This window comes from Musca vetustissima, unplaced genomic scaffold (assembly GCF_032173495.1).
Source record: "Musca vetustissima isolate MV318-11 ecotype Yass unplaced genomic scaffold, APGP_CSIRO_Mvet_v1 utg2557, whole genome shotgun sequence".
NCBI lineage: Eukaryota > Metazoa > Arthropoda > Insecta > Diptera > Muscidae > Musca > Musca vetustissima.
The window spans coordinates 415-26,516 of NW_026889490.1; the positions used below are offsets into that span (position 1 = coordinate 415).

The 26,102-nt window shown below is 34.4% G+C and overlaps 1 protein-coding gene across 1 annotated transcript in view; it reads right to left on the reverse strand.

Annotated features, from left to right (window-relative positions):
• Positions 1-1,844: 1,844 nt before the first annotated feature.
• Positions 1,845-26,102, reverse strand: part of LOC133337193 (ABC transporter G family member 1-like) — a 76,892-nt gene continuing 52,634 nt past the window's right edge. Inside the window, exon 2 of the mRNA XM_061545447.1 lies at positions 1,845-2,154. Coding sequence (XP_061401431.1) covers positions 1,845-2,154 — 310 coding nt within the window. The remainder of the gene's footprint in view (positions 2,155-26,102) is intronic.

The window sequence follows — 26,102 nt, forward strand, 5'->3', positions numbered from 1 at the left end:
ATATTTCCCAGGCTCAGAATATAGAACCGCAGAAAGTTAGATTTTCGTGGTAGTTGTGTAGGGTATCACTGGGTTTTTCAATGTCATCGACCAATGCCAACGTATCGTGGACTTTTCATTAAACCATCCCAACCTCGTTACTCTTGATGGCATTAACGCTAGTTTTGGACATACAGACAATCTCCCAGACCTAATTGAGGAAATCGACTGCTTCCGTATCATCCAAGAAAGTATCTTGACCAATCTCTGGGATTATTCGCCTTTGATGGACGAGTAAGATGCCACGGATACCATTGTGTTCAACACAACGGAAATCAAAAAATCATTAAACGTGGTGGAAGAGGATATCGGTATTTGCATAGTGGTCAATGGTAAATCGATACTTTCGAGGCAATAGTAGATGCTGCTGTTGATGATCTTTCCATTGACAGTAACTACCAAATGTTTCAATGCCTAGGAAATCTCCAACAAGAATATTTACCGGAGACCAGCTAAGCATTCGAAAATTCTCACTGAACTATCCGAATGATATTGCAAGTTACTTCTTTATAGAAATAATTACGACGCTGCGTAGTTATGCGAATTCGTTACCGAAAGGAAATTCCTTCAGATCAAGAGGATCCTAAATATATTTGGATGTTACCGTGGAACTATCCAAAAAATATTGCGAGAGGTTTCTTGATCGAAGTAATTGTGACGTAAAGGAGTCTCTAATTAAGTCTCCAACAGAGGATACAAATTTGTGTAGCCCGATTGCGTCTGGGAAAATTATGTAAGGACATTTGAGAGCAAAGATGGACAGCCTTGCATACCAGCGTTAATGCGTTCTCTTACATTTGTTTTTGTTAAAACGAAAATAAACATTTGCTAAAATATTTCCTCAATTTTTTAATGGAGTTATTGTTTGTTTATACATCCTTGAATTTTGTTTATACAAAAAATATTATCCGAATGATATTCCTAGGGACTTTAAGATCAAAAGACGTCGCGTGTAAAGGTTCATATATAATACCCTTTTAATGTTAAAAGGGTATTATGTTTAATATCAGTCTTTCTTATCAGGCAAACTTACGAAGATCATCATCGAAGACCATCTCTCCAAAAAGTATTCAAATTGATACACCCTTTTGGGGTTTTTAGAGTGTTCATATTAAAAAAAATCAAGAATAATGTTCATGGAAAAAGGATATCCTTGGAAGTCACAGCACAATATTATTATTTTCAGTGGGTTTGGAAACTTCGTCTTAGTACGGAATATATGTCATCAAATGTGGCTGAAATTTGGTACATGTGATGATTAACGGGTTACACGATTATTTCATTTGTCATTTTTATAAACACCTCGCCCGTTTTCCTATTACATCGGAAGTTTTACCAATACATCCCAAAACCATTCGCTGTAGTATCGTAAGGGTGAAGGGTATAAAAATGTTTGGCCCGAACTAACCTAATTCCATTTTCACTTGTTTTATACAATATTAAATTTAAATATAATTTTTAAATTTGATTAACTTGATTCGTTTCAGTTGTAAGCCCCTCGGCAAAAAATCTCCCCCAATTGCAATGAACATAAATATCAACTTTAAGTAAAAAAACAAAAACAAAAGTGATTAACAAAATTGTCACATCCAGCGACAAAGCTCTTTTTTGTCCTCCAGCGATTTACCCCCTACTTTTTAATTAACATTGTCATGATATAACATTTCCTCATTAGTTTATCTGTGTGTGTGCATGACTCCATCTAAAATTTCCTTCCACTAAGGATACTTGTCCTCCTTTGTCTCTTTTTTGTTTCTTTTTTCCTTTTATATATTCATTATTATTACATTTTATTTATTTGCCACTTACTTATATCCTGCTAAAATATTCATCAGCGTACTTTTGCCAGCACCCGATGGACCCATTATTGCCGTCAGCTCACCATTGCGAAATTTACCCGAAACACCTTTTAATATTGTCTTAAAGCCACGCCGTCGTCCCTCTGACACTGAATAGGAAATTTCCGTAAATTCAATATCGACCGGTGGCCGCTGGGGCAGATGGGTTAGCGAAACGGTACCCTTTTTCTGGCCATTAGGGCTGCAACTGTTTTGGATTTTTGGCGCCAATATATGATTGCCGGATATAACGCCATTGCAGAGATTATTTTGTGAGCTGTAAAGAAAAGGAGAAGTAGGGGAAGGGTGAGTTTAGTAAAGTTAAATAAGAGAAGTGTGCTTAAGACTAAGTGATGAACGAATAATACGATGATAAATAATAAAAGATATTATTTTATTTTAAATTACCGAGGGGGCAGAGACAAATATGTAAGTATACGCGAAGTTTGGAGAAGGGTGAATGTGTTTCCAATTCGAAGGTTGCATTAATTTAAATAGTAATTTTTATTCAACATAAATGTTTCGACAAAATAACTAAGAAAACTTCTTCATGCATAGTGGTCCTCCTCAATATATAGAGGACCTCATATATGTGTATAGAAGTCTTCATCAATGTATAGCTGACCTCCTCCATGTATAGAGGCTCTCATATACATAGGAGACCTCCTCTACACATAGAGGACCCCTTCTATACGTATGGAGGACGTCCTTTATTTAAAGAGGACCTTCTCTATTTATAGGGGACCTCCCCTATGTATAGAAAACTTCCTCGATGTATAGGGGACTTCCTCTGTATATCGAGGATGCTGGTCTCCTCTATGTATAGAGGCTCTCCTCCTCTATATATAGAAGTCCTCCTTTAGGTATATAGGATCCTCTCTATATGTAGAGGATCTCGTCTATGTATAGAGGACCTCGTCTATGTATAGAGGACCTCCTTTATGTGTAGAGGACCTCCTCTATGTATAGAGGACCTCCTTTATGTGTAGAGGACCTCCTCTATGTATAGAGGACCTCCTCTATGTGTAGAGGATCTCCTCTATGTATAGAGGACCTTCTCTATGTATAGAGGACCTCCTCTATGTATAGAGGACCTCCTCTATGTATAGAGGACCTCCTCTATGTATAGAGGACCTCCTCTATGTATAGAGGACCTCCTCTATGTATAGAGGACCTCCTCTATGTATAGAGGACCTCCTCTATGTATAGAGGACCTCCTCTATGTATAGAGGACCTCCTCTATGTATAGAGGACCTCCTCTATGTATAGAGGACCTCCTCTATGTATAGAGGACCTCCTCTATATATAGAGGACCTCCTCTATGTATAGAGGACCTCCTCTATGTATAGAGGACCTCCTCTATGTATAGAGGACCTCCTCTATGTATAGAGGACCTCCTCTATGTATAGAGGACCTCCTCTATGTATAGAGGACCTCCTCTATGTATAGAGGACCTCCTCTATGTATAGAGGACCTCCTCTATGTATAGAGGACCTCCTCTATGTATAGAGGACCTCCTCTATGTATAGAGGACCTCCTCTATGTATAGAGGACCTCCTCTATGTATAGAGGACCTCCTCTATGTATAGAGGACCTCCTCTATGTATAGAGGACCTCCTCTATGTATAGAGGACCTCCTCTATGTATAGAGGACCTCCTCTATGTATAGAGGACCTCCTCTATGTATAGAGGACCTCCTCTATGTATAGAGGACCTCCTCTATGTATAGAGGACCTCCTCTATGTATAGAGGACCTCCTCTATGTATAGAGGACCTCCTCTATGTATAGAGGACCTCCTCTATGTATAGAGGACATCCTCTATGTATGGAGGACCTCCTCTATGTATGGAGGACCTCTTCTATGTACAGAGGCTCTTCTATATATATAGAGGGTTTCCGCTATATATAGAGTTTCTACTCTATATGTAGAGGTTTTCTTCTATGTATAGAGGACCTCCCCTAGATATAGAGGCTCTCCTCTGAATATACGGAGGTTCTCGTCTACGTACAGAGGTTCTCCTCTACATACAGAGGTTCTCCTCTACATATAGAGGTTAACCTCTACATATAGAGGTTATCCTCTACATATAGAGGTTTACCTCTACATATAGAGGTTCTGCTCTACTTATAGAGGTTCTCCTCTACATATAGAGGTTCTCCTCTATACATATAGAGGTTCTCTTCTACACATACAGAGATTCTCCTCTACATAAAGAGGTTCTCCTACACATATAGAGTTTCTTCTTTACATATAGGGGTTCTTTTCTACATATAGAGATTCTTTTCTAATAATAGAGGTTCTCCTCCACATATAGAGGCTCTGCTCTACAAATAGAAGTTTTCATCCACATATAGAGGTTCTCCTCTACACATATAGAGGTTATCCTCTACATATAGAGGTTCTCCTCTACATATAGAGGTTCTCCTCCACATATAGAGGTTCTCCTTTACAAATAGAGGTTCTTTTCTACATATAGAAATTCTTCTCCACATATAGAGGTCCTCTTTTACATATAGAGGTTCTCCTCTACATATATAGGGAAGAACCTATATGACGCTGCTTAAAAGGTTTTCCTATTCACTTCAAACTTTTTTGTTTGTTGTTTGTTCAATTGTCAAGAAGTTCCTTGGAAGGATATTTCCCGTGTCACACTCTCTCTGAACACTATATTATATGTAATTGAGACCCTGAACTTACTTTTGTGCCTTGAACCAGGCACGTTTCTGTGGTCCATTTTGTATGTCCTGTTGCGTGCTTAACTGATGGTCAATATAGGCAGCCACTGCTGCTGCTGACTTATGCGGCACTGAGGTGGTCACGTAGTCACCATTCTTGGTTACAATTGTTTGTATGTAGGATGCAGGACGTGCTTGTGGTTGAGATGATGCGACGGCTGTTGTTGTTGTTTGTGTTGGTGTTATATTGCATTGATTTAAATTGCATTTACTATCGTTAACCAAATCCCGATAGACTTGGGCATAGGCAGAATGGCGTCTTAATTTAACTTCGCTGTTTGGAGGTGGAGAATTTTTCTGTTGTTGTTCTTGGTTGCTGTTGACATTTGCATTGAAGGCAGGTAAGGAGTTGATATTTTTAGCCGGGCAATTTTTATGCAAATTCATGCGACTGCTGTCCTCACTGTGTTTCCTTTGTGACCTCTTCGGGAGCTCACTTTCACCTTTCACATCTTTATTATCAATAAAGGCGGTATTTAAAATACCACCCTCACAATCGAGATGTATGCGCAACACCGCAGTGTGATGATTTCCCGTTATTGCAGAGGTGGTATAGGTGCCCTCTTGACCTCCAGCATTTGTGTTGGTGGTACTGGCACTGCTGGCACTCTGTATCCGGGAGGCAGGCACTGAACTTGATTTCACCTGAGCCGTTCTGCAGACATTTGCCACCAGGTAGGCATTGCTGTCGGCACTATTGCAACGTGATAGGGAATTGGGTTCCGATTTGTCCTGATTACAGCTGGACTCTTGGGATTCCTCGGAGGAATTTTTTTGTATAGATGCCATGGTATTTTCTTCAATTATTATTTTTTTCTGAATTTTCCCGATTTACATGATTTGTGTCACACTTCACTGTTGGGAGACTTCGAAATTTAAGATTCGTGGTTTTTATTTGTGTGGGTTTTTTTGTTTTGATTTCCAGTGTTTACACTTCGAACTTATTATTCGGAATGAGAATTGCAGTAATTTTTGTTTTCTATCAAAGGCCGCGATGTGTGAAACTAATTTCCAAAACTTCAAAACTTAATTACAGCTTGTTTTTGTTTAAGAACCCAAGAAGTAATTGGAGACGAGAGACGTGCTCCAGTAGCGACTGTTCGTCAATGACGGACGCTTTGGGGGTTCTGCTTATCAGCATTAAAACACAACTTATGGTAAAACGTTTAATGTCACTTTTGATTTTTGAAATATTGTTTTTTTTTTGTTTTGTTTCGAGCGTAATGGCTTTCAGTACCATTTGCAACACATTGGCAATAATGGTGTTGTTGTTCTTATTGTAGTTAGTTTATGACCAGTTGTGTACTTCTGTTTACTATAGCATCGTAATTTTCAAATAAACTCAACGAAAAAAAATCGACGCTAATGTTCTAGCCGGTCGTTAGCATCAGACACAGACACACAGACAATTTCTTAAGAAAAATCTGTCCCCCTATTAAAAACAAAATTTCAATTTTAATTTCAACATTCTCTTTCGCGGGTACTACATATGTGTGTGTGTAATTATTTGACATTTTTATTTCCCTTTTTTTGATTTTGTAATTTTTATTAAATGTTTGTCTAACTTTTTTTATTATTTTATAGTTTAATAGATGTCTGGTTATTTTAATTTTATTTTTGAGATTTTTAAGTTATGATTATCCGTTAATTGTTAGCACGTGTGTTTGGGTGTGTATGCGCATTATTAAACCCTAGAAAACCCATTTGGAGATTTATGGCATTAGTATGGACTTTGGTACACACAAAAATAACAAACAAACAAAAGTGGAAAGTTCGCATTAAAAATACAAAATAATTAAGTAAATTATATTCTTAAAATTCTGATTTTAGATATAAATAGAAGGATATAAAGAATTCGGCTCAGAAGTGATTTAAGAACAGCTAAAGTAACATAGAATAATTTTTGGTAGTTCTAGAGACAATCAAAGACTTCAAGCATTTCTTTAGACCAAAGACGGCCACAACAGCTTCCAGAAGACCTTGAGAAAATAGAAGCCTTTAGTTTTGCTTTAGAAATACCTCTGGGTCTTCAATTGACAAATAAGACATCTAAGTCTTCCCGGTATTATATAAATCCTGTATGTCTTCTATGGACAATATAGAACATCTGGACTTCTGGGGGGAAAAATTGAAAAAGTCACGGTCTTCAAAATACCTTAAGTTCTTCTACCGAAAATATATAATAAAATCATTAGATCTTCTATAGACAATAGAAGACCATCTCTTCTAGGTTTTATATAGGCCATAGAAAGACCTCATGACTTCTTTTATGGACATCTATAGATCAAACAATGACCTTAAGGACTTCTATCGAAACGTGAAGACCTAAAGTATATAAATGCACATAGAGAACTTTGAAATCTTCTGCAGACAATAGAAAATCTCTAAGTTTTCTATACACAATAGAGACCTGTAGGCCTTCAATAGCCAATAGAACAACTCTAACGGTCTCCTACAGAATGTATAATAATTGAAAGACTTCCATAGACAAAATAAGACATCAATGGTCTTATATGTCAATATAAGAACTCTAGGTATTTTGTAGACAATAGCCCAAATACTACTTCTTGATCTTCTATATTCAAAAGCAGGTCTCTAGAATTTCTGTACACACTTGAACACCTCTGGCACACCCGTAAACATAAATGACCTCCTTGTCTTATACACTCAACAGAAGACCACTATATATTCTGAAGTCAGTAGAAAATCTTTAGGTTATTTAGAACAATAAAATACCTCTACTACTAGTAAAGGAAGAGTGATACCTCTAGATCTTGGGTTATCAGATGCACAACTATGTTGTGCAGCCCCAAGAGTTTGTAACGCCACGAAATATTAGTCCCAGACCCACCGTCATATATCGACTAGCTGAATCGATCTAGACATGTGTGTCCGTCCGTCTGTCCATTATAATTTTTAAACACGATACAGGCCACAGTTATGGACAAATCTTCACGAAATTTTGCATGTAGGATCGGTTCTGGCCAATGAGGACCCATATTGTTATTGGTAAAGATCGGTTATTACATAGGGGATGAAATGGACCAAAAACTTTAATTTTGACTGATTTTCTGGTCGATCCACGGGTATCAATTATGGCCCGAACATCGCGAAATTTTTACATGGAGATGGGGACCGGGCCAAAGAATAAGTATGTCTGTTTTGATAAAGATCGGACAATATTTAAATTACAAAATTTTTATTCTTTGGCGTATATATTTACCCCTCAAGGATGTGGGAGTTACACTTAAAAACAGGTGCTTATGCACTCAGATATTATTTAGTAACCCATTACCACACTAGAAGGCGGAAATATAACGCTGATTGCTTTGAAATTTTCTGTGAAGTTCCAGGTCCAGGACCTGGATGAAGATCAGATAATAATTTTGGAATGAAGTGGACCGAAAACTTAATTTTTTATGTTTTTTTCTTTTTTTTAGCCGTAAAGAGAATCTGGACATATATGTCAAATATTTGTTGACATCTAGTCGGTCAAGAGGATTCAAATATCGCGAAATATTGCCCAAGCTCAGAATATAGAACCACAGGAAGTTAGATTTTCGTGGAAGTTGTGTAGGGTATCATATCGTCGGCGCCGTTCGACTATACTGCTCCGCTCAGTGGTTTAAGAATATTTTTTGTGGATCTATTGTAGGCAGGGGCTATTAAAGCCTTGAATATCCCAAAGTTATTTTTCAGGGGTAAATAATTGCTATTAAAGTCCTGAAAGTATAATTTGTAGACAGCTTTATATGAACGTATATTTTTTTGCGCAGATATTACAGATCTTTCGGTTGGAAAACACATTTAAAACCTTGAATATACCGATATTTAAATTGAGGCGATCCTTTATATGGGGATATGTCAAAATATGGACCGATGTAGGAAATTTTCTGCAAAAATGTTTGTCCCCCTCCAAGAATCCAGCATACCAATACCAAAAGTGGAAAAATGTGACTTAAACCTTCAAAATACCCAAATATGGGGTATATTCCTAAGCCTGATACAATATTCATCACTTTTCCAGCATGGAGATCGGAATGCCAAATTGCAGGTCTTTTGGATAAAATATGCGACTTAAACCTTCAAAATGCCGTCATGGGGCGCTACCGTCATATAGAATGTGGATCGATTTCTATGTCGAAATAGAAATTCATTGTTATTTATTCCAAACGAAATGGGAAACTTAATAAACAATTTTTAAAAAAGCCACTCTTTTAGGCTTTTAAAAAATCCTCGCCTCTGGCCCTGATTGTTTTTGAAAAAAATAGTATTTAGAAATAAAATAAATCGAATAAAAATTCAGAAAACCCTCAAAATTATAATATTGGAAATCTAGCATTGTAGTTCTAAAAGTACTCAATCAATAGTTATTCCAAAATTAATTTTTCCTACCCATAGTAGCTTTTTGCGAGCGGTAACAGCCACCTTTGAACAAATTAAAAAGGAGTCTGCCAAAGTGGGTCTGGCAGAAAACGGCGAGAAGACCAAGCTAATGGTATCAACGCACAAGACGTCCAGTATACTCGGACCAACTTTGGAACAATAGCTATTCCAAAATTAATTTTTCCGGCCCATAGTAGTTTCTTGCGAGCGGTAACAGCCACTTTTTTCCTGCCCATAGTAGCTTCTTGCGAGCGGTAACAGCCACCTTTGAACAAATTGAAAAGGAATCTGCCAAAGTGGGTCTGGCAGTAAACGGCGAGAAGACCAAACTGATGGTATCAACGCGCAAGACGTCCAGTAGACTCGGACCAACTGTGGAACTTGAAAACTACAGCTTCGAGGTAGTTAAAGACTTTATATACCTTGGTACCGCCATAAATAAAACGAATGACATCAGGATTGTGATGGCCAACCGATGCTACTATGGTCTGAGCAAACAACTCAAAAGCAAGGCCACCTTCCGCCAGACCAAACTCACACTATACAAGATGCTGATACTACTCGTGCTATTATATGGATCAGAAGCATGGGTACTTGCACAAGCAGATGAGGCAGTTCTTGGGGTGTTTGAAAGAAGCATTCTCCGAATGATCTACGGGCCGATCTGCGTCGACGGTGAATATCGGCGTCGAATGAACCACGAGCTCTACAATTTATACGCGGACATCGACATAGTAAGTCGTATTGAGCTGCAGCGACTACGATGAAAAAAAAAAATCATTTTAAAATGCATGTGTTTTTTTTCGATCGTTCCCACGCCACTCTTACTCGCCCCTGCCGACTGAGGGGGCCTCTTCCCCATTTTGAATAATTTTGACGTAATTCCCCACAACATAAAGATAACCTTGCCACAACAATTGTCCTCTCAATCCATAAAAACAAATATTTTCCCAAGACAATAATTGGTCATGCCAAAAAGAATTAAAAAGACACACAGAAAAATTAGAACAAAGGCAATGTAAAAATCTATAAAAAAAATTCTTGGCCACATACATTTATTAAAGGATGTGATATGTAAGGTCAATGTATTCATACATGTGATTGCTTAAAACAAACTCAGTCCCAATTTTAACTGGGCAATTTATACAAGAAAAAAAGGTAAGGCCGAGTGTCGGCAATAACAATGACATTCAAATGTTGCCAATGAATGTGAAAATTGTACCTTCACCACATATGGCCAATTTCTAGAGGCTTTTTTCAATCTCATCTCATCGCATCTGCTCGGCTCAGCTCAGCTATTGTTGTCCATAACCTTTCACACATAAAAAGCTATTATCCGTGCTGAATTACCAAAGTGAGTGAGTGAGCCTGTTGCCCCGGTTAGATTATGTAGTTTGGCTTTTTTTGTAGGCATTGAGTCACATATGTATGTATGTTTGGATGAGTTTATATGTATGTATTTGGTAACCTTGTTGGTTGGAATTGTTTTACACCAAAAGTATAGAAGAAATGAATTGTGAATGAATATCAAATAAAGAAGAGCGAGTGAGAGAAAATATTTTCTTTTCCATCGATGTAGAAAAGTGGCCAATTGGTAACATTTACTAATTAAAAAAGGTTAACAGTTAATATAATTAATGTTGTTGTTAATGGCAGATCATAGATGGGATTTTAGGAGACTTCGATAGGAAATAATGACCTGGTAGAATAAAGAACTAGTATTGAAAGTACAGCGACTTTTTCTTAGAAATCCATGGCAAGGTCATTAAGGAAAAAAACCAGCTTATCGAAAAATTTAATACTAGTCGGTTCTTAGCATAACATATTTTACAATGAGAGCCTTGGTATTTCAAAAGGAGGAATCTCTTTATCGATCCTATAAATGTATTTTAAGCATCCAATTAGTTCCATGCACTACAGGGTTGTGAAATATATGGTGAACACAATAAAAATGTAAATTTATTCCTATAACGTAGTAGTATATGCGGTCGTAAGGATATAAAATAATGTTGAAAATATGTTTCGAATTGAAAACGAAATAAAATGTCATCAGGATATTTGAAATTATGACCAAATTTCGTGTTGACCCATATCTTATTAACAAAATAAAAAATTATGTGGAAATTGTTAAGATGTCACTTGTGGGTCATTTATTAAATCGTAGTAACCTTTTTAAGTACTGTGAGAACGGAGACGTTTTTTAATGCTCTTAAAGAAATAATCTAAGCTGGGATTTATTTAAGAACTAGGGTGAAGGAGGATTTTTTGAAAATATGTTCTTACAAATCCTGGCCTCGAAATAATGTTTAAAAACATTATCGTTCATTAAAAATATTCAATATTTGAAACCATGTAAAAACGTCGATAAATTCGTACCCTGCCAAAGTTTTCTTCCTTCACATTCAAAATTTAAAAACGAAACTTTTTGGATGTTCATCCGGAGAATATGCCAATCTAAACTATCTAATAGAACGTCTTTGAATCTCTGAAAAAAATTAAATTCCAAATACTCGGGTTGGGAAATTGGGCAAGGAATTTAACTCATGGAAAATTTATCTGCACCGTGGTATGAGGGCTAGGGCATCTATTGAAAATTTTCCTAGAGGAAGTTTTTTATTCAACAATCTGGGCTTTCAAATGAACAGTCATGTTTGTGCAGCAAAAATCTTCAAAATAAAGAAAATAAATAGAGTTCATCTTTATATGAGAGTTATATAAATACATGAACCTCCATCGAAAATTTTCTGCAAATAAACCTTTCATCCTACAAGTACCCACATAGCCAATTGCAAATGCATCGGTGAGGAAATTCAGTCAACTATTTCAAACTACCTTAAATGGATCGTGACGGCTATCACAAAAAATTATCTACTTTGAAATATTTCAACAAAAATACATAAACGTCTAAGAAAGTTTCGGATATGTACGGCTTCAATTTTCCAAATACCCAAAATTGGTTATATTAGGGGATTTTCACGAATGATATTTCTTATCCCTCCCAGTGCCTTGAATTCCTAATTTAAGCACAATTTGAATCGCCAATTATTTGCGAAGATGTTTTTAAAAATCCTAGAATCCTGAACGTCAAATTGCAACCAATGCCGTTGTGGCCAAAACTTTAAAATGTCGAACATGTGGATTGACCTATGCGTAGTGAGCTTTGCCAAAATATGGACCTATATTGACAATTTTATGATATATGTCAACTTCCAAAAATCCATGCTTCTGATAGTCTTCTAAAAATATTTTTTAATTTTATCAACTATATATATATATATATATATATTAAACTCACGCTCTCAAGAGTGTTCTATTTATCTATCTACCCTTCGCTTGTCTTCAATTTTCTTCTAAACATATTCTTCAAAAAATCAATGATACCGAAAATTGTCTAAATATATTTTTAAAAAAATCTTCCCTTCCGATAATCTTACAAAAATGTTTTATAATTGTCTCCAAGAATAGACTTAGACTGATAGACTTCAACAAATATTTTTTAAAATATCCAAAAAATATGTTTTTCAAAAAACTCACGGTTCTGAGATTTTTCTATTTTTTAATGCACGCCACACTGTGATACAGTGTTTTATGTTTGTGCATATGTTTGTAACAGGCAAAAGGCACAGCTCACTTATTTGGCCCAAGGAAGAACCCTATTGAAATTGGAAAAAATCGGTTCAGATTTAGATATAGCTCCCATATATAGTTTCGTCCGATTTAAGGTAAATGGTGCAACAAAGTCCCTATATATCTTTAGATTTGCTTGAAATTTGGCACAGCGAACTGAATTAGGTCTAGAAAGAAAGTGTGTTAAATTTCCGTGAAAATCGGTTCAGATTTGGACAGAGCTCCTATATATATTTTCTCCCGATTTTAAGTACATAATGCGTATAACTTAACCAGAGACAAGTTTCAATGAAATCGGTGTAGATTTCGATATAGCTTATATATATATAGATATATATTTCCTTTACATTGCTTTATATAATTTTGTCCCATTGTAAGAAGCAACCCTATATCTGACCAAATGAAAAATTTTGTGTAGGTTGCAGAATGACATGTTTATGGATCCATTTTCATGGTAATGGTCCTTCAAAAATTCGACGTCTGTTAGGATTCATCTGTTGAATAAACCCAAAGTGTTGAAGGGTATCATATAGTCGGTCCCGTCCGACTTTATTACTTTTCTTACTGGTTTTAACACTAGAACGCCGAAGGCGGTCATTTTGACCGCTTTCCAATTTCAAGTACAAAAGCAACTGTGCATTTAATGACACTTTTTTTAAAATATGGTGACTTTATTATAAACCAGTGAGCGGAGCAGTATAGTCGGACGGGGCCGACCATACGATACCCTACACAACTACCACGAACTCTAACTTTCTGAGGATGTTTATTCCGAGTCTGAGTAATATTTCGTGATATTTGCCCCCTCTTGTCCGATTAGAGGTCAACAACACATCTTCCTTACTTTTTTCGAATATTCAGTACAGTCCTTCTAATTACTTGTCCAGATTACCTTCACGGTGGGTTGTGTTGTGATTTTCGGATTATACTCTACTCGAAAACACACAGAAAATTATGTTTTCGGTCCATTTTATCCCAAAATTTTAATCTGATCATCACCGAAAATTGTAGGCGTTGTTCTTGACCATAACTGGAACTTCATGAAAAATTTCAAAGCCATCAGCGCGATATTTCTCCCTCTAATGTGATAATGGGTTACTAAATAATATCTGAATACGTAAGCACCAGTAAATATTTGACTGTAACTCCCACATCTGAGTAGATACATCACTATATTTGGTATCAATTTAAAGGCCAACCACTCCTCTTGGATATGCTATCAACTCCTGGGGTCTATATCCTCCAGGAGTAAATATATATGCCATAGAATACAAATTTTATCATTTTTCACACAAAAGTCAGGGTCCATTTGACCCGCTAAATATTGACCGATCTTTATCAAAACATGCATGCTTATTCTATGGCCCGATCCCCTTCTCCATGCAAAAATTCGCAGTGTTTGGGCCATAATTGCGGCCTCTGGAGCGACCCGAAAAACCGACAAAAATAATGTTTTTGGTCCATTTCATCCCCTAAATATTAACCGATCTTTTCCAAAAACAATAGGGGTCTTCATTGGCCAGAACCCATCCTACATGCAAAATTTCGTGAAGATTGGTCCATAACTGTGGCCTGTATCGTGTTTACAAATTATAATGGACAGACGGACGGACACACATGTCTAGATCGACTCAGCTAGTCGAGATATGACGATCGGTATACTTAAAGGTGGGTCTAGGACCAATATTTCGCGGCGTTACAAACTCTTGGTGCTGCACAAAGCTATAATACCCTGACAACATAGTTGTGTAGGGTATAAAAATTCACCAAATTTAAAAAAAGTGTCATTAAATGCACAGTAGCTTTTGTACTTGGAATTGGAAAGTGGTCAAAATGACCTCCTTCGGCGTTCTAGTGTTAAATACGTCCTTCGCTTGCCTTCATAACACATTTTTTAAAAAAATCCACGATTCTGAAAATCAAAAAAAATTGTTTTTATTCTCTCCACCGATAGTCTTCTAATGGTTTTTAATCCAAGCTGATAGTTTTTAGTATTGTTTAGAAATCCACGCTTCTAATAGTCCACGAAAAAAAATATTTCTTAAAAATCCACGCTTCTAATAGTCCATGAGAAAATATTTTTTAAAAATCCACGCTTAATATCAATGATGAATATTTTTTAAAAAATCCACGACTGTTATGTTATTATTTATAACCAGTGAGCTGAACCGTATAGTCGGACGGGGCCGACCCTATGGTACCCTACACAACTTCCACGAAAATCAAACTTTGATTGGTTCTATATTCTTAGCTTGGGCAATATTTCGCGATATTTGCACCCTCTTGACCGACTAGAGGTCAACAAATATTACTAATATTCGGTACAGCCCTTCTAATTACTTGTTCAGATTCCCTTCACCGTGTGTTGTGTTGTGATGTTCGGCATTCAGTTGTGGTCTATAAATAGACTCGAATAAACAAAAAAATAAAAAAAAAATAATAAGTTTTCCGTCCACTTCATCCCAATATTATTATCTGATAACCACCGAAAATTATAGGCGTTGTCCTTGACCCTACATGGATCCTCATGGAAAATTTCAAAGCGATCAGCGTTACTTTAATAATATATGAATACATAAGCACCCGTAAATATTTAAGTGTAAGTCCCACAGAAAAAAAGCTGTTTGCACATTTCATTCCCCAAATATTAACCGATATTTAACTATAACATTGACCAGAACCCATCCAACATGCAAAATGTCGTGAAGATTGGTCCATAACTGTGGCTTGTATCGTGCTTACAAATTGTAATGGACAGACGGACGGACTCACATGTCTAAATCGACTCAGCTAGTCGAGATATGATGATCGGTATACATGTTAAATTTTGTTTCGAACTGGTAACTCCTTCATATAGAAACAGGTGTTCAAAAAAGACGACTCAGCTGGTCGAGATATGACGATCGGTATACATGTTAAATTTTGTTTCGATCTGGTAACTCCTTCATATAGAAACAGGTGCTTAAAAAGACACATTCAACATTCTTTTACAATGAAAACTCGAATTTCTAATTTTTCCATTGTAAAAAAATGCGAACATGTGTTCATAAAAGAGATGGAAGTTTCCACAACACTTAACTTTTTTCTGTTTATATCGCGCTTTTTGTGCCTGGCTAAGAACTTTCCGAACTGCCGTCGTTGTGTAGGGCATAAAAATCCACGACTGTGTAGCCTTTGAAAAATATTCTTTAACAATATGGACCTATTTGAAATTTACGCTTTTGATGGTCTTTGAAAATACACGCTTCTCTGAGTTCATGAAAAAAATATTCTTTAAAAAATTTACTTTTGGGGTCTTGCAAAAACAATTTTTTAAAAATCCAAGCTTCCGTGGGTTCTTGAAAATAATTTCTTAAAAATATACTCCCGTGGTCCTTGTAAAAAGATTAATTTCAAAAAATTCCACTTTTCTTTTGCGTCGTGGAAAAAATATCCTTTGAAAAAACACGCTTCTGTGAGGCCTAAAAAATATTCTTTAGAAAATCCCTTAAAAAATATTCGGTGAAAAATCCACGCTTCTGTGGGTACTCGAAAAAATATTATTATATACGAAAAAATCCACGCTTCTTTATTTTCTTAAAAAAATTCCGATCTTCTATTGTCAAATAATATTCTTCAGTCCTTGTAGTACCCCCAAAAAATATACGACCTGTTATTAACAATTGCAATATATCATCTGATATGCATACACACACATATTTGCCTTCATCCATCTACAATTCAATGAGAATAGAATTGTTTTTCAAAATTTATTCAATTTGCTGATTAATAATTTAAAAACTATTTTTCAATTTACTATAAATTGTTTCTCAGCAGCATTGGTGTACGACGATAGAATGAAATAAAAAATATTACTACTACTAAATTAGATAAACTATGCAAATCAATGTTACTATTGCGATCCCATTCCTTTTCTCCTCCCACCCATCCACAATGCCATTCATAGCAATTGTCTTAATAAACTTATCGTTTGAAATTTAATTTTTCCCAACAAAGGATACTTTGTAAAAACAATTGTATAAATTGTGATAAAAAAAACAACACTACTAATCCAATGACCTCCGTATGGAATCAATGAATTGGCATTTGCCAATTGAGGAATTTATGGCAATTTAGAATTTTAATTTATTGGCAAAAATTTTGTAAAACTAATCAGGTTAAGAGACGGACTATTTAAAAATGTGTGTAGTTAATATATGGGGCGTCAATGAATCAAAAACAAAATGTAAAAGTGTCTGTACGATTTTTAAAATAATTTTTATATAGTCTGAATTAAGAAAAGTAGATTTTCCAAATAATATATAGTCTTGCACAGCTATAGTTTTTTAATAATTTTTTTCGAAAATGAATATAGGCTTCATTTTTTATACATTTTTTCACTGGCCCAAATAGGCGCCCTATTTTAATTTGTCCAACAAGGGTCCATATATGTGTGTATTTTTTAAACATTATTTTTAATGGTGCATATAGGCGTGTATTTTTTTCAAGGGTCCATATAGACGTGGATTTTTTATGGCGTGGATTTTTATACCCTTCACCACACTGTGGTACAGGGTATTATGTCTAGGTGCATATGTTTGTAACAGGCAAAAGGAAATGAGGTAGACACATGGTTCCTTTTAAGAATATGCATAGAATCACTTTTTAAGCCGATTTACGCATGTCCGTCCGTCCATGTATTTTTGTTAACAAAGTACAGGTCGCATTTATGATCCGATTTGGATGAAATTTTGCATATGTCACTTATTTGGCCCAAGATCGAACCCTATTGAAATTGGGAAAAATCTGTTCAGATTTAGATATAGCTCCCATATATATTTCATCCGATTTAATCCGTCCGTATATATCTTTCGATTTGCACGAAATTTGGCACAGCGTACTGACTGAATGTGTGTTAGGAAAATCTAGAATCCCATATATGTGTGTTGAGACCCTATATATATTTAGATTTGCACATAATTTGGATCCGATTTAAGATTTAGTATATATAGCGAAATTTCCCTTACTGAATTAATATATATTTTTAGATATACCTCCCATTTTTATTTAATGTAAATAATGTACCAAAGTATCTATATATCTCTCGATTTGCATTAAATTTGGCATAGCGTAATGAATAAGGTATAGAATGATGTGTGTTAAGTTTCCTGAAAATCGGTTCAGCTTTAAATATAGCTCCCATATACATTTTCCTCCGATTTAATGTATGACTGTTAGGATTCACCTGTTGAATATACCCAAAGTGGTGAAGGGTATCATACAGTCGGCCCCGTTCGACTTTACTACTTTCCTTACCGGTTTCAAATAATTTTTTCAAGGGTCAATATGGGCGTGTATTTTTTAAAGATTTTTTCAAGGGTCATTATGGTCGTGTATTTTATTTATTTTAAATATTTTTTAAGGTCTAATATAGGCGTCGATATTTTTTAAGAAGTTTTGCAAGGATCAATATAGGGGTGAATATTTTTAAATATTTCTGTCCAAGAATCAATATATGTCAGAATTCTTTTAAATAATTTTCTCTATGGTCAATATTTTGTTAACTAATTTTTTCCAGGGTCTATATATGGACGTGGATTTCATTAATATTTTTTCAAAGCCTAACTTATCGAATGATGCATATACCAGCTTCTATTCGTCATCGTCATTTCTATACATACTAGTCTCCATTTGTTTCTCTTTTGGGCACATAGTGCAATTCCCACACATAGTGCATTTCGAAAATGTCCATTTCCGAAAATATTTATCAATGACTTACAGCATTACTGTGTCCTGAAGCAAAGGGTAAATTACAATGACCTCCTGCGAATAATAACTGTACATCAATCTTAACACACATCCTCAATAAATAATGAATCTCCTTTGAATATCTGCAATGTACAGTTCACAAGGAAGAGGTTGACTATTTGTAAAGGATATTCATCACTCGCAGTAACAACGAACTATAAACTGTAGTTGACATTTTGGAAATGGCAATAGAGGAGGGGAAAGGGTTAATCGATATGTCAGCAACAAAAAGGGGTTAGAGATCGGCATGAAAGATGTATGACAGTCAATAGATTACAAATGGACAAATAATATTTCAACAATTCACTCCTGTAATGTTCCTTGAAAAATATTCTTTAAAAATTCACTCATCTAAAGGTTCAGGAAAAATATTCTTTTGAAAATCCATGCTTCCAAAGGTTCAGGAAAAAATAAAAATGGAGAACAAATATTTAAAAAATTCAATTGCTAATGCTTCTTGAAAAAATATTCTTTAAAAATGCACGCTTCGATTGCACCTTGAAAATATATTCTTTACAAAATCCACACTTCTACTAACCCCTAAAAATATTATTTAAAAAATCCATGGTCCTTAAAAAAATGTTTTTTTAAATAATCCACGCTTCTGTGGGTCCACGAAAAAAAAAAATATTTAAAAAAATTAGTACTTTACCTGGTCATTTAACAAAAATATTCTTTAAGAAGATTCTTTTTCCTTTATTCTTTAAAATATCCAGGGTTCCCTTAAAGAAATATTCTTAATATATCTCCGTTGCGGTTAACACTTGAAAAAATAATTTTTGAAATTTCCACGCTTTGGTTAACCCGTGAACAAATACTCTTTCTAATGTAATTCTAATTGTCCTTGGAGAAACATTCTTTAAAATATAAACTCATCTAATTGTCCTTGGAGAAATATTCTTTAAAATATCCACGATTCTAATAGCCCTTGAAAAAATATTCGTTAAAAAATACACGCCTCTAAAAATAATCTTTAAATAAATCCATACTGTCTGCGTCTACGATATTCCCTCAAATCTTTCTTTATACTGCATTAGTTACTCTCCAACTTTATTTCAAATACTAGTTAATTATGTGTGTGCGTTTCACAATTTTCTAATCAGATTTTACTTTGGAAAACTACGAAGACACGTGTAAAACTTAATTAGTTTTGCACACAAATTATCATCTCACATACAAATCGAAAATTGTAAAATAAATTACTACAAAATTCCAACTAACACTTTTTCATGGAAATTTTCATCTAAAAGACTTTTTCTTTGGAATTTTCCACAATATATCCACATAATTACTTATTAAGTTGTGACAATGACAAAAAGGAAAAGATATTGAAATGTCTTCGTATTATGAAGCATCACATAGTAACCTGGGAACCCATACCAAATAATCGCCAATTTCTAGGAGATTGCTATCGATGGTTAAGTGCAACTAAATGCGCAATAAAAGAATTCGTTAGAAATACAAAAAGGGGGTGGAATTCAACCACCCGTTTAACAAATGTAATATGTAGATGTGTTTAACTGTGTGTGCATGAATACAAATAAATAGAACGAAATAAATTGTATTTAAAATGTATGTTAAAAGATATATGAATTTGGCACAGACACACACATTCATACACCCACCCAAATATCCCATTTTCAAAGGATAGTCAAATAGCTGCCAATGATATATTACGTTTCACATTATCAAACGAGAAGTTAAACAATTCATCCCTTAAGAGATAAAATACAACGCAATTTATTTCCCCAAAAAGTTTCGTAGACAGTTTTTCTATAGAGAAGAAGATAAGTGGTAGAAGTAGTAGAATGTCCTTAATTTTTTGGTGTTTTTATTTGATACCAATTTATTCCATTATTTAAGAATATATTTTCAAGGAGCGGGAATTTTTTAAATAGGCCAACATAGGTGTAGATTTTTAATATTTTATTTTATTATTTTGTCATGGATTACAAATGATTGGGTTTTTTAAGAATATTTTTTTCGATGATTCACAAAAGCGTGGATTGTTTAAAGAATATTTTTTCAAGTATTAACAAACGCGTGGATGTTTCAAAGAATACTTTTTTAAGGATTCACAAAAGCGTAAATTTTTTAAAGAATATTTTTTCAGGGACCTATATAAGCGTAAATTTTTTAAAGAATATTTTTTTCCAAGAATTTTTTAACGAATATTTTTGCATGAATTCACAGAAGCGTGGATTTTCAAAAGAATATTTTTCAAGGATTCACAGATTCGTGGATTTTCAAAAGACTATTTTTCAAGGATTCACAGAAGCGTGTATTTTCAAAAGAATATTTTTTAAGGATTCACAGAAGCGTGGATTTTCAAACGAATATTTTTTAAGGATTCACAGAAGCGTGGATTTTCAAAGGAATATTTTTCAAGGACCAATTGAGGCGTGGATTTTCAAAGGAATATTTTTCAAGGACCAATTGAGGCGTGGATTTTCAAAGGAATATTTTTCAAGGATTCAAGAAGCGTGGATTTTCAAAAGAATATTTTTCAAGGATTCACAGAAGCGTGGATTTTCAAAGGAATATTTTTCAAGGATGCACAGAAGCGTGGATTTTCAAAAGAATATTTTTTAAGGATTTACAGAAGCGTGGATTTCAAGGATTCACAGAAGCGTGGATTTTCAAAGGAATATTTTTCAAGGATTCATAGAAGCGTGGATTTTCAAAGGAATATTTTTTAAGGATTCACAGAAGCGTGGATTTTCAAACGAATATTTTTTAAGGATTCAAAGAAGTGTGGATTTTCAAAGGAATATTTTTCAAGGATTCACAGAAGCGTGGATTTTCAAAAGAATATTTTTCAAGGATTTACAGAAGCGTGGATTTTTCAAGGAAAGGAATATTTTTCAAAAGAATATTTCACAGAAGCGTGGATTTTCAACAGAATAATTTCCAAGGATTCACAGAAGCGTGGATTTTCAACAGAATAATTTCCAAGGACTCACAAAAGCGTGGATTTTCAATGGAATATTTTTCAAGGATTTACAGAAGCGTGGATTTTCAAAAGAATATTTTTCAAGGATTCAATGAAGCGTGGATTTTCAAAGGAATATTTTTCAAGGATTTAATTGAAGCGTGGATTTTCAAAGGAATATTTTTCAAGGATTCAAGAAGCGTGGATATTCAAAGGAATATTTTTCAAGGATTTACAGAAGCGTGGATTTTCAAAAGAATATTTTTCAAGGATTCAAAGAAGCGTGGATTTTCAAAGGAATATTTTTCAAGGATTCACAGAAGCGTGGATTTTCAAAGGAATATTTTTCAAGGATTTACAGAAGCGTGGATTTTGAAAAGAATATTTTTCAAGGATTCACAGGATTTTCAATAGAATAATTTCCAAGGACTCACAGAAGCGTGGATTTTCAAAGGAATATTTTTCAAGGATTCAAGAAGCGTGGATTTTCAAAAGAATACTTTTCAAGGATGCACAGAAGCGTGGATTTTTAAAGGAATATTTTTCAAGGATTCACAGAAGCGTGGATTTTCAAAAGAATATTTTTTCAAGGTCCATATAAGGCGTGGATTTTTAAAAGAATAATTTTTTCAGGGCTTAAAAAGGCTAGCATTTTTGAAAGAATAATTTTTGCAATGATTAACAAGTCACGCATTTTTGAAAGAATAATTTTTCAAGGATTTACAGAAATATTTTTTTCAATTTCTACAAGATGCGTCGATTTTTAAAAGAATAATTTTTCAAGGATTTACAGAAATATTTTTTTCAATTTCTACAAGATGCGTCGATTTTTAAAAGAATAATTTTTCAAGGATTTACAGAAATAGTTTTTTCAATTTCTACAAGAGAATTTTAGACACGCTTCTCAACCGAATTGGCTTAATTATATATTTTCAATTATTATTTAGTGGTAATTCATTCTATTAACATATGTAAATATCGGCTGATCTCTGGGGATAACCCCCATATGTATGGGTCCTCTTTATAGGTATTTTGATGGAACCCCAACATTTAAAGGTACTCCTCAATATTTGCTATTTTGGGCATATTTTCAAACGCATTGGCTGTAATTTTGTATTTAAGGTTCTCATTTGGTAGCAAACCTTTAAATTTTACCAAATTGGTTGTAATTTTATATTTTATATTTATTTTTTATATTTTTATCATTGTATGAAAAAATCTCCCTGCCAAAAATTGTAAATATTGTCCCGAGTTTCGGGGTATCCTTCATATAACTGTACCTCAATTTTTTCGTATTCTGACGGGTTTGGGTTCTCAAAAATTACACGCCATTTTCTATATGTTCAAGGTACTAGCCATATTTTCAAATTTGAGCGGTAGTAGTTTGGGGTTTCGTATTCTGCTGGTAGAAATTTGCCATGGAAAGGCCTCCATATTACAGTTCTGATGGATTTTAGGTATTGAGGATATCCATCACCAATGGCGACTATAAATCCACGATTATAATTAAGGCGGGCCATGAAATTAGCTTCTTTATAAAATTCACGATTATGGCCTTGATAGCCCTTGAAAAAATCTTATAGCTCTGATAGGCCTTAAAAATATCTTTGAAAATCCATGCTTATGGCTCTGATAGGACTTAAAAAATATATTTTTTTAATTCAATGCTTATGGCTCCAATAAGCCTTGGCAATTTTTATTTCAAAAATCCACGCCTATGATAACGCTTGCAAAATTATTTTTAAAACCAGTGAGCGGAGCAGTATAGTCGGACGGGGCCGACCATACGATACCCTACACAACTTTCATGAAAATCTAACTTTCTGTGGTTCTATATTCTGAGATTGGGCAATATTTTGCGATAGTTGTACTCTTTTGAATGGCTAGAGGTCAGCAAATGTTACTAATATCAGTACAGCACCTCTAATTACTTGTGCAGATTCCCTTCACCGTGGGTTGTGTTGTGATGTTCGGCTTTCGACTCGAAAAGTACAAATAATTAATTGATTATTAATTTTCTTGGTCCAGGTAGGTTTATTGATTTGGGTTCTATTAAGCTTATAGACCTAAGTTTTGTAAATAAAAATTCCTCTTTATTTCATTTTTCCCGACGTTTCGTCAATGTTTGTTGACATCTTCAGGGGATACGTCTATTTAAATAAACATTACATTAGATCAAGTCTTCATGAATATATAAATAACTTACAATAAAATTGGATTAAGTTTACATGAAGTATTTCGTCAAGTTCAACAACACAAAACCTTAATAACTAATATTACAGATTACTATATTGCAATGCGATAGCTAACACTTATGTTGTTTGTGTCCTCTTTGAGGTTCATCGTCCTTTCTATTTTCTGTTGTATTCGTAAACTTTCTATCGTGTATCTTTTATTGTCTTTGCTTTCTTTGTCTAATATTTTGACATTTTCAAAATTTGCTTTGTGTCCCGTTTTCGAAATATGTTGCGCCAATGCTGTTTTTTGTGTTCCCTTTTCAATGTCAGTTTTATGTTCCCCCATTCTCGTTTGCAGTGTTCGTTTCGTTGTACCAATGTAAACAAGATCACAGCTTTGTTCGTCATTTCCATTGCATTCTATTTCATATACTATGTTATGTTGTTGTTGCTTGTCGATTGGTGTTTTGACGTTGGAAAATATCTGACTTATTGTTTTGTTTGCTTTGTAAGCATAACATATGTTTTGTGTTTTGTTTATTATCATTTTCATGTTTCTATTGTCTGTTAGGCCAGGGATGTATTTTAAGCTGCAATATTTATGGGTTTCTTCACGATTGTTAGGGCTGCCATCCTTAAGTTTTCGTATTGTGTCTTGGATGAGTTGTGTGATTACTTTTTCCGGAAAACTATTGTTGATTAATATTTTTGTGATTTCGTTTATGTTACTTTTGTGGAATTCTTGGTCACTTATGCGTAGTACTCTTATGATGAAACTTTTAGCTGTGTTGATTATTTGGGATTTTGGCTGTGTAGTATGATAATTCATAATTCTGCCCGATGCCATGCTTTTATGATACCAGTCAAATTTAATAGAACTCCCATTCCTTATTAATTTTGCATCCAAATACGAAATAGAATTGTTAGTTTCAGTTTCAAATGTGAATTGTATTTTTTGGTGGTATTTATTGAATGTGTTTTGAATTTCATTGATATCTTTCTTATTGATGATTAAAAGTGTGTCGTCTACATATTTGGTTATGAAATTTATTAGGATGCCTTTATTATTTAGTTCTTGAATAGTATTATCAAGAAGGTCGTCCAAAACAATATCTGCTACTGTTGGTGAAAGTGGGTTTCCCATAGGCATCCCAAATATTTGATTATATATTTCATTTTCATAATTGAAATAATTATTGTCTTTGAGACAGAAAGTTAAAATATTAAGGAATTTTTGTATCATAAGAGTACTACGCATAAGTGACCAAGAATTCCACAAAAGTAACATAAACGAAATCACAAAGATATTAATCAACAATAGTTTTCCGGAAAAAGTAATCACACAACTCATCCAAGACACAATACGAAAACTTAAGGATGGCAGCCCTAACAATCGTGAAGAAACCCATAAATATTGCAGCTTAAAATACATCCCTGGCCTAACAGACAATAGAAACATGAAAATGATAATAAACAAAACACAAAACATATGTTATGCTTACAAAGCAAACAAAACAATAAGTCAGATATTTTCCAACGTCAAAACACCAATCGACAAGCAACAACAACATAACATAGTATATGAAATAGAATGCAATGGAAATGACGAACAAAGCTGTGATCTTGTTTACATTGGTACAACGAAACGAACACTGCAAACGAGAATGGGGGAACATAAAACTGACATTGAAAAGGGAACACAAAAAACAGCATTGGCGCAACATATTTCGAAAACGGGACACAAAGCAAATTTTGAAAATGTCAAAATATTAGACAAAGAAAGCAAAGACAATAAAAGATACACGATAGAAAGTTTACGAATACAACAGAAAATAGAAAGGACGATGAACCTCAAAGAGGACACAAACAACATAAGTGTTAGCTATCGCATTGCAATATAGTAATCTGTAATATTAGTTATTAAGGTTTTGTGTTGTTGAACTTGACGAAATACTTCATGTAAACTTAATCCAATTTTATTGTAAGTTATTTATATATTCATGAAGACTTGATCTAATGTAATGTTTATTTAAATAGACGTATCCCCTGAAGATGTCAACAAACATTGACGAAACGTCGGGAAAAATGAAATAAAGAGGAATTTTTATTTACAAAACTTAGGTCTATAAGCTTAATAGAACCCAAAACAAATAATTAAGTTCTCGGTCCACTTCATCCGAAAAATATTATCTGATCATCATCTAACATTTTAGGCGTTGTCCTTGACCATAACTGGAACCTCATGGAACATTTCAAAGCGATCAGCGTTATATGTCCGCCCTCCAGTATGGTAATAGGTTACTAAATAATATATGAATACGCAAGCACCTGTAAATATTTAAGTGTAACTCGCGCATCCGAGTACCTACGACAATATAATTGGTATCAATTTAAAGGTCAACCACTCCTCTTGAATATACTATCAACTTCTCGGGTCTATGTCCTTCAATCGTAAATATATACGCTATACAATACAAATTTTGCCATTTTTCACACAAAAGTTAGGGCCCATTTGACCCGCTAAATATTGACCGATCTTTATCAAAACAGGCATGCTTATTCTTTGGCCCGATCCCCTTT